Source organism: Lissotriton helveticus, chromosome 4_1, assembly GCF_964261635.1.
Source record: "Lissotriton helveticus chromosome 4_1, aLisHel1.1, whole genome shotgun sequence".
Classification (NCBI taxonomy): domain Eukaryota; kingdom Metazoa; phylum Chordata; class Amphibia; order Caudata; family Salamandridae; genus Lissotriton; species Lissotriton helveticus.
In genome coordinates this window covers 1,441,958,648-1,441,974,559 of record NC_136063.1, presented here as the reverse complement: position 1 = coordinate 1,441,974,559, position 15,912 = coordinate 1,441,958,648, and the positions used below count along the sequence as shown (strand labels likewise).

General features: G+C 40.3%; 1 protein-coding gene across 3 annotated transcripts in view; it reads right to left on the bottom strand.

Moving 5' to 3' along the window:
- The window catches only part of MYLK4 (myosin light chain kinase family member 4), a 405,617-nt gene extending 390,653 nt beyond the window's left edge, over window positions 1-14,964 (bottom strand). For all 3 annotated transcript variants that reach the window (XM_078688020.1, XM_078688022.1, XM_078688021.1), the window contains exon 1: window positions 13,981-14,964. In XM_078688020.1, coding sequence (XP_078544146.1) covers window positions 13,981-14,643 — 663 coding nt within the window. In that variant the 5' untranslated portion in view covers window positions 14,644-14,964. The remainder of the gene's footprint in view (window positions 1-13,980) is intronic.
- Window positions 14,965-15,912: the final 948 nt, after the last annotated feature.

The window sequence follows — 15,912 nt, the reverse complement described above, 5'->3', positions numbered from 1 at the left end:
TGGCATTAGACTTAACGCAATAATGAATACATCTTTGGAGGGGGCGCTAGAGGGCGCACTGCGGAATGGCTACTTTCTAAGACAGCTCCGCCGGCCAGGTCCGTAATGCGCTAAAAAATATCATTTTGCAGACTTGAAATTGACCAGTGATGACTGCAATGAACATAGGAATGCTTGGGCTCTGAAAGGTGCGAGACACGAGACTGCGGTAACACTGCAGTAGACACACAATTGTCAGCAAGAGTGAAGCACCGGACGAGCCGTGTCCCAAACAAGATGGCGGCTCCCTGATGCAAGGCTCTATCGGGACAGACGAGGTACGGAAATGTGCGATGTGGTGCTACGAGAAATAACGTTAATACTGCCGGATGCATCAGGCGTGTGAAAATGATCCTGTTAGACTGCCAAGAAGCATCTGAGCTATTGTGGTGAGCAGTGCACATATTTGTAATGCGGACTAAGAGGTGCTGCCACAAAATGGCGGCTCACACTGGCGGCGGCATCCATTAGTGTCCGATTGCGCGTTGTGGGGCCGCAGATAATAACGGAGACACACCCCTGCTGGATGTTTGAACAAGTGAAAAAACTGCCTTTGAACCTGGGCCTCACTAAAGCTAAAGCGCTACTCCTGCTAATGAATAGCAGCGGACCCTGCTGAGTACTGCCTGGTGCTCAGCGGCTATTATTCTACACGAGACGGGAAAACACACATTAGCCCTACAGGATGCTACGCTGTGCCCCAATCGATTCGAGGTGCTCACTGTTTGCTTTACCTTTGAGATGGCGTGTTGGCTGGCGGGGCAATGAGGAAGCCGGAGAAGTGAAAAGGCACACCAAAGGTGCGGCAAAGGTGCGACGGCGCACTCAGACACTGAACTCGACACCGAAACGGCAGCGACCAATGGCATGGAGCACGTATTGCAAGTCATACAGCAGAGCTTACAAGATATAAATGGGAAACTGGACACCATCACACAATGAGTCGCCAACATGGTGGCTAAACTGGACAAGCATGGTGAGCGCCTCGTAAAGGCAGAAAATAGAATCACCGGAGTGGAAGATGAATCACATGCCACGTCCCAAAAATGTTTGGAAATGGAGAAACTCTTGGAGGTTATTAGAAATAAAGCAGAGATTTTGGAAGCGAGATCCCGCCGCAATAACATCCGCATAGAGGGCGTTCCAGAATCCACCAACACAGGGAGGATGGAAACGTACGTGGAGGAAATGATCCGTAACATATTTGGTGCAGAGCACTTTTCGGCGGTTCTACTAGTAGAACATGCGCATAGATCCTTAGCTCTGAGGCCGAAACCTGGTGCAACCCCACGTCCCATTGTCGCCCGTATTCTTCTTAACTACAGAGACAGCGACGCCATCTTGAGGTTGGCTCGGGAAAAATGCGACATAAACTATCAGGGTAACGTGCTGGAGTTTTACCCAGACTTCACTGTGATGGTCCAACTTGCATGCAAAGAATACAACCCGGCGAAAAAGAATTTACGTGAACTGGGAATAGAATATGCTATGCTATTCCCCACTCGGCTGAAAGTGACACACGACGGCCGCTCCACGATCCTCCACACATTGCCCCTCATACAACTAACATTATTGGGCATTGATGGGCGGAGTCAATACATGGGTCAAACTACTCATCTTACTCCAGGGGGTCCTCATATTGATTAGGAAAGGCCTACATTTTAACATAGATGAAGTAATCACGGATGTAGAAGGGCGTTATGCTATAATAATAGGGGGTCATAAGAGGGCAGAAACTTGGCTGTACTAAATACATATGGCCCAAATATAGATGACCCTGACTTCTACCACAAAATATGGCGCAAACTTCACGATTTACGAGACATCCCATTAATTTGGGGCGGGGATTTCAATATTGCACTGCATGACTCTCTGGATAGATCTGGCATGTCAGTGGAATCTCACAAACGGGCACTAGATAAATTAAAAGATATAATGGCCGACAATGGCCGACATACACCTTACTGATATTTGGAGAGCCCGACACCCCGAGCGCATGGAGGCCACACACACATCAGCAGCACACAATAGCTGGTCACGCATAGACTACTGGTTGGGCACTAACAACATATCACTATGGACAAGATCCGTAGCGCACCTACCTAGAATGTTATCCGATCACAATCCGGTGCTCCTTTCACTAAATATACCACTTTATATACCGCCACCTTACAGCTGGAGATTTAATGTGGAAGCATTATTAGACTCAATATACACAGACACCATCAGTCAAGCCATCACAGAGTATTTCAAGCTAAATGCTCCTACCACTGAGGACCCGGGCCTATTATGGGAGGCATTTAAAGCAACAATTAGAGGGGTCTGCATAAGTACAAATGCGGGTATACTTAAAGACATAAGGCAGCAGCTTTTCATCCGGGAAGATAGATTACACACATTGGAGCAAGAATATGAGCATACACAAGATACAAAGCTCTTAGGGGAAATTAGAACTGTGCTGACGGAATATCAAACATAAGCAGATGATGAACTAAAATACGTAATGAAACGTCAGGTAGTGCGCTCCTATGGGGAAGGGGGTAGACCTGGTAGGATTTTGGCAGCTAAAATATGTGCAGGACATGCACCACAAGTAATCCAGATGACCAGGTATGATGAGGGGATCCAGGTTATACTGAGGGAATTCATGTCAGCATATGGCGAGTTGTATACCTCGCAACCCACTGCCACCCAAGAAGAGATAATGGACTATCTAGCAGACGTATCGATAGCATGGCTGTCAGATGCACAGAGAGAATATCTATCACTACCCGTCACTGTTATAGAAGTCACTGTAGTTATTAAATCACTGCCAAATGGTAAGGCGCCGGGCCCTGACGGTTTCACGTGCGAATTTTATAGGGCATTTGCAGATCAGCTAGCACATCATCTAGTGGAAATGTATGGTGACGCCCACGATAAACAATTGCTGCCACCGACACTGAGGGAAGCCATGTTAATTGCCTTATTGAAGCCAAACAAAGACCCAGAATACTGTGACTTCTATAGGCCCCTATCCCTAATCAACGTAGATACGAAGATTATAGCCAAACTGCTTGCTACAAGCCTACAACCACTGATGACCAACCTAATACTGCCGGACCAATCAGGGTTCATTCAATCACGATCGACAGCCCATAACACTAGAACACTATTTGCGCTATCACATTATTTAATCCCCAGTACCAAAGCGGCTGCAATTTTATTAGATGCGGCTAAAGCAGTTGATTCCATAGAATGGCCATATCTACTCACGGTTTTGCAATGAATGGGATTCCCCCCTATCGTTTTACAATGGGTGCAAATGCTATACACTGCCCCTACGGCACGCGTTAAAGTTAATAAATACATATCTGACACTATACATATTGCTAGAGGGACAAGACAAGGCTGTCCTCTGCCTCGTTTGCTATTCGCAATTGCACTTGAGCCGTTGGCTTGCAAGATAAGACAGAAACACCACAATTCAGCGCTTCTATTCCCACAGAGACCATTGCATATCTCGTTATATGCAGATGACATGATGTTATATGTTCGAGATCCTGCACAACATTTAAATCCGTTACTACGGGAATATATAAAATTTGGGCAGCAGTCAGGACTTAAAATAAACTGGTCCAAATCCCTAATCATACCATTGACAGATACCACAACCCCGCACTCCATAGATTATCCGTTGGAATGGCAATCAGAACCAGTGAATTACCTAGGAGTTTGGTATCACAGGGACCCAGACATAGTTATTCGCACTAATTACGGGAGGGCGGTCAGTGTGATGGAAGATAAAATTAAAAGGTGGATCTGTTTACCGCTATCGCTAGCTGATCGCTTGGCCATTGTAAAAATGGTCATACTACCAAAGTTTCTGTACCTTTTTAATAACATTCCAATAAGACCCCCAGCGGAGGTGTTTAGTAGAATCTCCACCATGGTTCTCAACTTGATCTGGGCAGGCAAACAGGCTCGGATTAAAATGCGCGCTCTCACACTACTATACTCACAAGGTGGGTTTAAAGTTCTGGACTTTTTGCTTTATTACTGATGCACGCAAGTGCAATACGCACACTTTTGGTATCACGAAGTCCCTTACCTCACACATGTCGCAATTGAAGAGGGAGATACGCTTCCAGTACCGTTGACAGCTATCATAACACACCAAAGACCCCCGCTACACAATCGAGACATAAACACCATAGATACAACAAATAACGCCTGGCAAACGATGGGGCGAAAAGCACACAAATTACCATTATATGCTGCCGCAATGCCACTACACTATCACCTGGGCATCTCAGTCACCCAGGAAGAGGTGGGTATGGGGTTACTTAAACAAGTTGGCATAGATACAATGGGAGACCTATACCTTAATGGACAGTTTAAGTCTCTTGACGAACTCTCCTACATAAGCAACCAAACACTGCTATTTAAATTCACATATCATAGGCTGCAAGGCGCGATAAAAAAATTATACCCCTCTTACCCTGAGGAACCACAACAACTGTCTTCATTACAACTATTGATTACCACTCTCACAGCTAAGCACATAGTGTCTAAACTGTATGTTAAACTACAGGAAGACATAGCGGGCAATACGCAGAGTGCACTAGAAAAATGGAATGTTTGCCTAGACGCTCCGCTGACAGAGGAGGAATGGACCATCACTTGCACGTTAACGGGATTATTAACGTCCAATGGGAACTTGCGTATAATACACTATAAATACCTCCACCAGACCTACTATACACCAGCCAGACTACATAAATATGGTCTACGAACGGACTTGAAATGTCAACGATGCAATGATGAAAGAGCAGTCTTTATACACCTTGCATGGAACTGTTCACGGGTAGCGGAATATTGGGTAAAAGTTGTGCGGATGTTGAGTAACATGTTGGACGTGTCCATTGAATGCACTGTTCACACGTGCCTGCTGGGCCTGGTGCCTGAACTACGTGCCACTAAGCATAAATGTTGTGTAGTTGCGTTGCTATTGGCGAAACGAAGAATATCACTATGCTGGGGGGGGGGATAAACTGGCCCCGATGATTAAACAATGGCTCCGGGATATAAGGGATGAGGAGGAATTACCTGCGGGTTCAAGGCCCAGAGATTATTGGAAATATCTAACTGAATACCTAAAACTGAACCAAGTTGACTAAATGTATTTGCGCTATATAAAACTTTATAAATAAATAAATTAGCTGCGCCACAATGTATGTTTATAAGGAGTAATATGTACAATTACCAAAACTGGATGATGGATGTTGTTGTGCAACGGTCTGCATGTTTATTACCTGTTGACATTGTATGTCTTGCAAATGCCAATAAAAAAATAACAATAATAATAGTGAATACACCTTTATTGGTATGTAAATCCAAGATCCAGATCAAAGCTCAGGGCTTCCTAGATTCTCCACTTTGAGGAGGACAGTGGAGGATAAAGGAAATCCCCCCTTAATTTTGTTCTACTTCTCCTGATCAAGATCTTGTGTGATTGAAAATATTCCTTTTTTGTATTCTGTTTCTGGTTCCTCAATTTTTTTCTTTTTCTTCTCAGTTTTTTTCTTTTTCTTCCCCTTGGGCAGGAGGGTGATGGGTGAATTTGAGCTCCCAAAATCAGTCCTGAGTGGTTGTCCCAGGTCCAGCACTTTCTCACTCCCTATGGGTTGCTCCATGCTGTTTGCTTGAGCATGGAGCGGGGTCAGGGTGTGGGGAGGAGAGGACATGGGAGGTGGGTCTTTATGCCAGTGTGGGAGGAATGGGCTTCTTGGGGTGTGGGATCTGTATGTATTTTGGGGGGTGGGATATTAGGGGTCATCCCCTGAAATCAAATGGTAGTGTAAATACTGATCATGACCCAATCCGAGAAGAAGAAACATATTTTATATTGGAATCAGAAATATGATACCAGATAAAATATTTCCCTCTGAATGTTAGAGGGATCAATGAATGGAGAAAAGAGAACTGTTATCACAAGAGCTGAAATGATGTACATGAAAATGTATCTGTCTGCAAGAAAAATCTAGAATATTCGAAGAGTAACTGGCTTGGAAACTTGGTATGCAAGCTAGCTAGTTGCTCCTTGCACGAGGTCGCAGCAAGATTGGCAGCGATTCTGATAAACCCATGGTGCTTCAATTGCACTAGAAAACTCGCTGATAGAATGGCCGAACTACATATTTGATTCAATCAATTTACTCTGTGCACTACATATGGCCCTAACAGTGACCAGCCAGAGGTTTTTGAAAAGCTTCACTTAGAAGTAGCAAAATGGCTAATCGGGTAATAACTTGTAGTGACCTTAATTTGAATCAAGACAATCTCAGCAACCCTAGTAGATATAAAGGCAAATAATCTAAAGTTGGCAAGCTATTAAGACCCTTATGCAGACTTATTATAATATACTGCATGGCACACAAATTTATAAATTTCCCAAAAAGTAACCGATCATAATTCTGTAGTTCTAGAAATGACTAATAATAGGATAAATATAATAAAACATAGATAGACATTCAAAAGAACCCTGCCAGCAGATCCTGATTTTAATATGCTATTGAAACAATGGATACCTGACTTTCTGTCTATTAATTTGGGTTCTATAGAATTACATGTAGTCAGGGACGCTTTAAAGGCAGCCATTTGAGGAATAACACTCAGTTACAAGATCAGGAAACAAAACCATATAAGAAAGACTCAAGACAGATTGTATAAACAGTTATGCTATGTTATGACTATCTGTATAGCATGCTAATCACCCATCAGGTCATCCAGCCGCTATGGATGTGTGAAATTTGATCACATGAGAATCACAAATGGAGCTTGCCAGGACTCTCTTTAGTCACCATAGTTCTTCGCAATATATCTGGAGCGGTAGTGAGACAAAATATCGAAATTAAAATATCGATATACAATAATATCGATGTTTTAATTTCGATGGTATAGAATATCGATGTCCAAAATATCGACAGACAGAATATCGATTTTTTAAGGTATGTATGTTACTAATATCGAAATTTAATAATATCGAAATTTGTTTAGTGTTATGTATTTTATTATGTTGTTTATATGTTTGTTAAATATGTTATGTAATGCATGTTTGAAAATTAGTAAATTTGTTTACATTTTGCGTTTTAGTATCAGAGCGGGTTGTGGGTTTATAGGGGAATAGGGTGGGAAGTAATTTAATATTAATTAATTAATTAATATATTTTTGTAAATATTTTTAATTAATAATTAATTGGTAATTAATTAATATTAATTAGTTAATTAATATATTGTTGTAAATATTTTTAATTAATAATTAATTGGTAATTAATTAATATTAATTAGTTAATTACATTAATTAGAGTTAATGTTTTAATATATATACATTTTTGTTATTGTTAATTAATTAATTGGTAATTAAATAATATTAATTAGTAAATTAAATTAATTAGAGTTAATGTGCTAATATATGAAATTTTGTGTTATTGTTAATTAATAAATAATTGGTAAATAAATAATATTAATTATTTAATTAAATTAATTAGAGTTAATGTGCTAATATATTTAATGTTTTTGTTATTGTTAATTAATAATTAATTGGTAATTATTAATTATTAAGTGATTAAATGATGTGATTTATTTATGTGTAGTGGGTTGTGTGTTTATAGGGCGATAGGGTGTGATATATTTAAATGTAATTAATTAAAGAGATTGTATTTATTTGTTGGTATTTATTGTTAATTAATTAGTAATTAATATGTGTTAATTACTTCATTTATAATTACATCAATTTAGTAATATTAATTGTTATTAATTGATTAATAGAAATTTATATTAATTGTGTTTTTTTGTATGTGTAGTGTGTTGTGTGTTAAAGGGGGAGTAGTGTGGGAAGTAATTTTTACCCCCATGCTATCCAACGCTTTCCCTACTGTTGCACCCTCTGGAGTGGGAATAGTAATTTAAACCCCTACGCAATCCAACGCTTTCCCTACTGTTGCACTCTCCGGAGTGGGAATAGTAATTTTTACCCCTATGCTATCCAACGCTTTTCCTACTGTTGCACCCTCTGGAGTGCGAATAGTAATTTTTACCCCTATGCTATCCAACTCTTTCCCTACTGTTACACCCTCTGGAGTGGGAATAGTAATTTTTACCCCTACGCTATCCAACGCTTTCCCTACTGTTGCACCCTCTGGAGTGGGAATAGTAATTTTTACCCCTACGCTATCCAACGCTTTCCCTACTGTTGCACCCTCTGGAGTGGGAATAGTAATTTAAACCCCTGCGCTATCCAACTCTTTCCCTACTGTTGCACCCTCTGGAGTGGGAATAGTAATTTTTACCCCTACGCTATCCAACGATTTTCCTACTGTTGCAATATGTGGAGTACGTATATATATTAATTTATATGTAGAGTTTTTAATTTATTTTAAATGTATATGTATTAGTTATAATTTTTTAAATATGTTTTAATGTTTTTATTTAATATTTTTAAAATTATATGTATTTTTAAATTATTTTTACATTATTATTAATACATTTAAAAAAACGATATTTTTAATTTCGATATTTTTGTACTACGATATTAATTTTTCGATATTTTTGTAATTACCTTTATGAAGATATAACTCCGATATTTTTGACTTCGATATTTTTGTGTCGATATTTTTGTATGTAGATATTCTGTCAGTCGATATTATGTCATAGATTCATCTGGAGCTCATTCTATTCAAGCTATTAAACAATATATCAATAGGCCCCTTAGTCAACGACATCCATGTTACCTACGTTTTGGCTTACGCTAACAATGTTGCCATAATAACACAATGTTGCCAGAAAAAGCTTCACAGCAGTGCTTCCCAAACTTTATAGAAACATGACTTAATTTTAAGAACGACAAACTGTTGCAATCCACCTAGCTTTAACAGACATGAGCAAGGGCGATTTTTTTTTATGTAATAGTAAACATGCTTTCAAAATTCTGGGAATTACCAAAATGACACACTCTTTATAATTTTTTGCATTCCTCTCTAACAGCAGTTGTTAGTAAATGTCACGACCTTGACCATGCTCTTCGATATCTTGACCGTGGCCAAGATATTGATCTGCCCAAAAAAGTGGCAGATGGCGAGCTGCACTAGAGGTGGAACACTTTTCAGAGTGGGTGCTGGCCCGTGGCATCTGTTCGCTAAAATCACAAGGCTTCTGAAAAATCTTGTTACCAGTGATTTTAGCAAATTTGAAAAACAACTTCTGCAGCAGTGTACGTGGTAAGGCCTCATATCCATTTTGGAGTTAAAGCGAGGTGCTGTTGTACATTTTGCTCTCTATATATATATATTTCAGTTTTATATAGCGCAAACATTGCCCAAGCATATTGGAGCACTTTACATGAGTACCAGATTACATTACATAAGGTCAGATTATTTTTAATGTAAGAACAGGAGATAAGTGATATCCCAGAGCCAACGCCAGAACTTGAACCTGATTCTCTGAATCCGAAGTTGACAGCTCTGACTGTTATGCCACATCCATAATTTCTCAGTTTATGTGTGAAAGCCATATGTAAAAGGAGGATTGTGTACGGTTATGTACAGCGAGCACATTTTCTGGTGAAATGGGTTTGGGAAGTAAGCAGCAGCAAAACTTACTGGAAGTTCACCCTGAGTTTTGCCTGGGAATACCTGCAAGGTTTTGTTTTAAAACTGGCCTTACTGTCATAGTTAGGCACCTTTGCACAAGTGGTGTTGGAACAATTTTCAGAGTGGGGGTGTTGACATCAATGTTACATCACTGAAGTCATAAAGAGTCTGTAAAATCTAAGTTTCACATAAAGTGTAGCAAATGTATTCAGCAAGAAACTGGTAAGAGTGTAGTATGTAGCTGGTAGTGCATTTTGGAGCACACTATTGCAAATATATTACTGAAGCATTGTGCAGGACGCAAATGATAAAGTGCAGAAATCGGGGCTCAGTGAATATTTATCAATTGTGCATCACCAAGTAAAAGTGTCTTGATTTGTTTGATCCTAATAAAATCATTGTTTCCATCACATTTCAGAATCACACATAAAAATCTGCTTTATTTTTGCTTTCCTAGCTGTTGATATATTCAAAAATATGTGTAAAGTAAATTTACAGTTATTTAAACTGTGTTCTGTGTTTAAAAAAATTACATCCAACAGTCTTTCCTTTCACACTCATGTACCACAGCAAGATTGTCACATATCTCACTTTAAAAACTAAAAGTACGCACCAATACCCAAGTTAAAAGAACAAGTGGCAATTGGTCAGAACATATAGCCTGACATTGACCCCTTTCTTAAAATCACAGCATATGTGACAAGGTAAATACAAATTGTAAAGGCATCTTTATTGTTCTTTCACGACTTACCAGAAATTGACCTGCAACCCACCTGCTACAGAGCTTATAGAGTCAGAAGCTAACAGATTTGGTAATATTTCAGGATACCTTTTAATAATATGAAAACAGAGATCTCAGTTTATCGACTACAAGATAGCTGGAAGGTTAATAACACACTTTATCTCGGGATGATCCTAACAATAACAATTGATAAAATAACTGATTTAAATTACACTCCCTAATAAATGAGACCAAAAATAATTTTGATCTATGGAATAATTTAACCATGAGTATCATTGGCTGCTGCAATGTAATAAAGATGTTGATTCTGCCTAAATGTTTATATTTATTTAGAGCTCTACCTCTGGATGTCAATTTAAAATGGTTTAAAAAGATCGACTCAGTATGAACCAAATTTATATGGGAAGGTAGAAATCCACATAGAATTATTACGTTTCTTAGGTTACCTAAAACAAAGGGTGGCTGAGCACTCCTAAATTTTAGATATTACTATTTTTCAGCATTTATGCATCACATAAACTCCTTTATGAAGTGTGCTTATTATTTTTTTCAGAACAGAGATACTTCAAAAAGGTTTGGTTTAACCGCATGCGTGCGGGCGGAATTCCGCTCGTACGCTGAGATTTTTTAAAGCGCATGTTACGTGACGAGCTGGGCTCGTCATCAGCGTAGCAGGAGGCTACCTCATGACGAGCCCAGCTCGTCATCAGCGTGGAAGGGGTTAAGGTAGATCCCTCCACAGCAAAGCTTTGAGGAAATGAATTAAACAGTTAAAAACATTTTTTTTTGTCATTATTATACCCCTGTAAAGAACTTCTATTTATTCCTCTCAGTATTCCATGATAACTAGATCAAACACTAGAAGATGTTAGGGATCAGTTGGTTAGGCAATTTATATAGAGACACTACATTCCTCTCTTTCTGGAACTTCCGGAAAAACGTTGCCTACCCAGGTTTTTGGGTGTTCTTTGTGCAAATTAGGGATTTTATGCTAAGAATAGATCAAGATATGTGTAACGTGGGTAGGTGCCAGTTGTTATCCAATCAACCTAGCGCTAATAAACAAACAGTTGGTCAGTATTGTCACGTTTTCTCTGAAAATATCATTGATGATTTAGAGACCCAGACTGAGAACTGGACTATCAAACTTGAATATAATATTACCATGGATGAACTTTTAGAATCACTAAAATTCGGTAACACACATCTGTTATCAGCAAGTTTAAAGATGCAGCATTTTACACCCTTATTTGATTTGTATTATACTCCTTTTTAAATTCCATAAAAGGGGCTGCCGATCTAATGACCAATGTCCACGCTGTTGTTCATCCAACACTGATGCAGTTCATACTTTCACAAACTGCCTGCGTCTGCAACCATTTTGGGGCAAGATAACAAATTTCATAAACAGACTATTGAGGGAATCAATTGATATTATATAAAAAAACTTATTTTGTTAGGAGTCAAAAATAACACAAATAAATCAACCACAACCTGAAATGCTCTATTTCTAGTTTTGGTTATAGCCTGGATCTGTTTAGCTGTGGCCTAGATAGATAGTAAACAACAAGCTGTTCATCAATGGAAGGCTAGATACCAGGGGCAGCCGCGGCCCGTGGAGGGTGTTTCGGTGGGGCAGAGAGGCGGGGTGGGAGGTGCTAAAAACCGGAGTATGGATAATTGAAGATAAGTAAACAATTTAATTAATAAAAACGAATTTCGTAGCGCGCCCTGCATCTCAAAATGTGATGCAGGGTGCGCTACGAAATTTGTTTTATTTATTAAATTGTTTACTTACCTTCAATTATCCATACTCCAGTTTTTAGCACCCCCCACCCTGCCCCTCCCCCACCCCACCTCTCCGCCCCACCGAAACTCCCTCCACGGGCCGTGGCTGACTAGGGGCCAGATCTAGGTAATCCCAATTTACCTATTCTTAAATACCGAATTTTACCGATTCGATATTTAAGAATAGGTAAATGGGATGTAGATACATTTTCAGTAAAAATTAACGAATCGGTAAGATTCGGTAATTAAGAATCGGTATTTACCGATTCGGTAATTCCTATTCATTCCTATGAGCCTGGAGGCCCATAGGAATAAATGGGAAGCCATTCAATATTACCGATTCGGTAAATACCGAATCGGTAATAGGGGGAACTCATGCAAGAGTGGCAGGGTGTCACATTGTCACCCTGTTGCACCCCTGAATAGTGCTTGTGTGCACATGTGGCACACATACATGCCCAAAGGGCATGTATGTCTGCCACATGCCACTGTTGAAAATGCACAGAATTGCATTTTCAAAGGTATTCGTTATTTACCACCAACTTATAGTTGCCATTTACCGATTCGGTAAATACCGAATCGGTAAATAATGATTTGGTAAATACCGAATCGGTAAATTCGGTATTTACTGAATCATCCCCTACATAAGAAATAGCTTAATACCGGTCGCTAAGCCTGAAATTTACCGAATTTAGGGTTTACCGACCTGTAATGGGCCACCTACATCGGGCCCCACATGAGGTATCATCTGAAGCATTTATTGTATCAGTGTAAGGCTAGATCAGGGTGGTGAAGGGGGAGAATTGTATGGGGACCTTTAGACTAATTAATTAATAGATTGAAATCTTTATTGAAGAAATGTTCTATTAATTATATATACTCTTGTATTCCTTAACATATTTGTTTATTAAATGCCCTATTTAACGTTTTTATGTATTCTTTGCTATGAATTCTGTATGATGGATTACTCTTCCAATAAAAACAAGCATTGGCAATGCCAATAGGTCTGGCTTCAAAATAATGCTGTATGGTAATGTAAAGCATTAGAGCTTTAGCCTAGGAGTGGATATGTATTTGCATGTCAGCAAAGAACTGTGGAATAATATTCATGTAGGTTAAAAGGTCAATGACTCTATGATTTCCCCAAGAGTACATTTGGAAATCTACGAAATTCACAGAACCTTTTTTGAAGTATTGTTTACCTAGATTTGGGAACTAAATGCTTTGGTGATGTTTGTGGGTACACCCACAATGCTTCTATTTGTTTGCTTTCCCACATTACCAATGGCACCAACATTCCTGGTGCTCCTTTCGGAACTCCATTCATCGGAGAGGTTGCTAAATGTTAAAAATGTGGAAAATCCAGCAGCCAGGTGGACTTTCCTCAGTTATAATTTCTACCTGTAAATGCAAATTACCACCGATTCTCAGATACAAAATCTGTCATTTGCAGTCACTGATGACGCCATGTGTGCTCCTAAGAAATACAGGCGCATAAAAACATCTGAGCATCCTACATTTCACACAGTCTAGGGATTCTTGGTAATAATGGTCAATCCCCTAACATTTTACATGCATTTTTAGTTCCAATGTAACGAGTCCTGTGGAATTCTTATCTTTTCTTAAGTATCCTGCAAGAAACTCACAATCAATCAATCAAGTGCCCTGTAAAGAGCGACTTCTCACCTGTAAGGGTCTCAAGGCACATCACAGGAAGCAATAAGACCATGAGTTTAAATAGGATGAACAGTAAGACAATACAAAATGTGACTCAAGGCTCACCTTTTCTTTCCTTTTGCTAGAAAGAGCTTTTTTTCTGTCTGGCAAATCTCGCCACGCGCAGGAAGCTTTAGCCTTGTCACCCTTTGAAATCTTCCCTTCCTTCACAGGCTTGGTACTGGGTACCACTGGTCCCTTCAAAAGAAACTCAACTATTTTCGACGCCTTCAGCTTCTCCGCCAGTGAGCTTATGAACTGCTGTATACCCAAGACAACGTGTTCCACCCCGGCCAACCTCTTGCTCTGTTGTTCGTTGCACCTGTTCATTTCTGACAGGGCCCGGTTCATCTCCAGGCACAGCTCTTTTGTTTCCAAAATATCCTCGATTCCCGTGCTGGTCGGATCAGGAGCAACCTTCTCTGTCTTCGATGACGTCACCATCTTTGCAATCCCCTCGACGTCACGACAAACATGGTCAAGCTTCTGGAGGACGTTGTCTTGCACTGTCAAAAGTTGGTCGATCTTGTGGTTGAGTAAGTCGTACTTCCGATGCATGTCGCCCGAGTTCTCCGTGGGCCCGTCCGGCTGCTGCAGGGTGCGCAGGTCGGGCGCCCCCTCGTTTGTTGTTGTGGTAGGCCCCTGGTGTTGTAGAGCGCGCGGGTCGAACCTTTTGGCCAGCGAGTTCACCAGCGACGAAGTCGAAACCTTCCGGCTGGGCGTGCTCATTTTTCCAGCTTACTCAGGGGGAAACAAGAAGGGTGCTGCTGCCGAATTTCCTGACGACGTAGCAAAAAAAATATGCTTCGCTAATTTTAATTTAGTCTTTCTGTAAATACCTCCATGGCTCTTGAAAGTGCATATCCAGTTCCAACACTTCAGGCTCGTTTACTTGCTGTCCGAAGCCGGTTTTCCTTACTTCGCAACAATTCTCCGAGCACATTTCCTGCACCTAGATGAAAGGGCCTATAGACAAGGAAACCGGCCCCCCTAACAAAGAGCTTGTCCTAGAGTTGTCTCCCAACCTGTTTAAGAAGAACAAAAATAGTGAGGGGGCCTTTGCTTTGCATCCTAAATGCGTTAGCCTCTCTGACGTCAGAGAAGGAGAGGACAGGGCTATTTGAACAGGGCGGAATTTGACAGCTTGAGGACTGCGAGCCACCCGAGAGGCCTCTCGGTGCACCAGGGCTTTGCCAACCATACGCCTGCTTGTCAGAACAACACATGTCGCCTGCTATGCGATAGTGGAGCTTAAAAAGAATGAGGGCTTCTTAAGGGGAACCTAAATTTAGAGCTCCGAATGTTTAGGTGTCAGTGTTCATTTGAAAGGGCAGACGGCCAGAGAAAATAAAAGAAGTCGCTGCTTTCAGAGACAGAAATAGGGAGGGGGGAGATTTACGTTCCACAACAAAACACATCGGAGATCAGCAGTAAAGCTACTGTATGTTTAACTTTGTTATAGTCAGTCGTGTTTATCAGCATCAAAGTCTAGGAATGCACCCGGTTTGTATTTTTAAAATGAAACGGATACCTACATAACCTACATGGAATAAATTGTGGAACAGTAATCCAGGGTCAAGGCATGACATCAGAGTTAAGGAGAAGCCACCTATCTTGCTTAACACTCTTAAAACCCTGAGGCTGAACTTTGATGCGAGTTTGGCCCTGGAGGCGAAATTTACTGCAGTTGTCCAAGCACTTTGCATCTAAACCACATTTCCAAACTCACTTCGCACATCACCACGGGTGCCTCTGAGCATCCATTTTGGGCTCACTGATTACCTGAAAACGGATATTTGCTAATTCCCTATGTCTGTGTATGTCCATTTTCAGATCCCAAAATTAGAAAGCCAGCTTTGCTGCATCTCACCAATTATTGTGACTAAATACCTCGAAACGTGTGCCCGCAGTTCTTGTGTATTTCTTTATTCACCCATCACAAAGGCTATCATTATTTTATATCTGCCTCTGGCCCCATATACCATGATGCTAACAGAA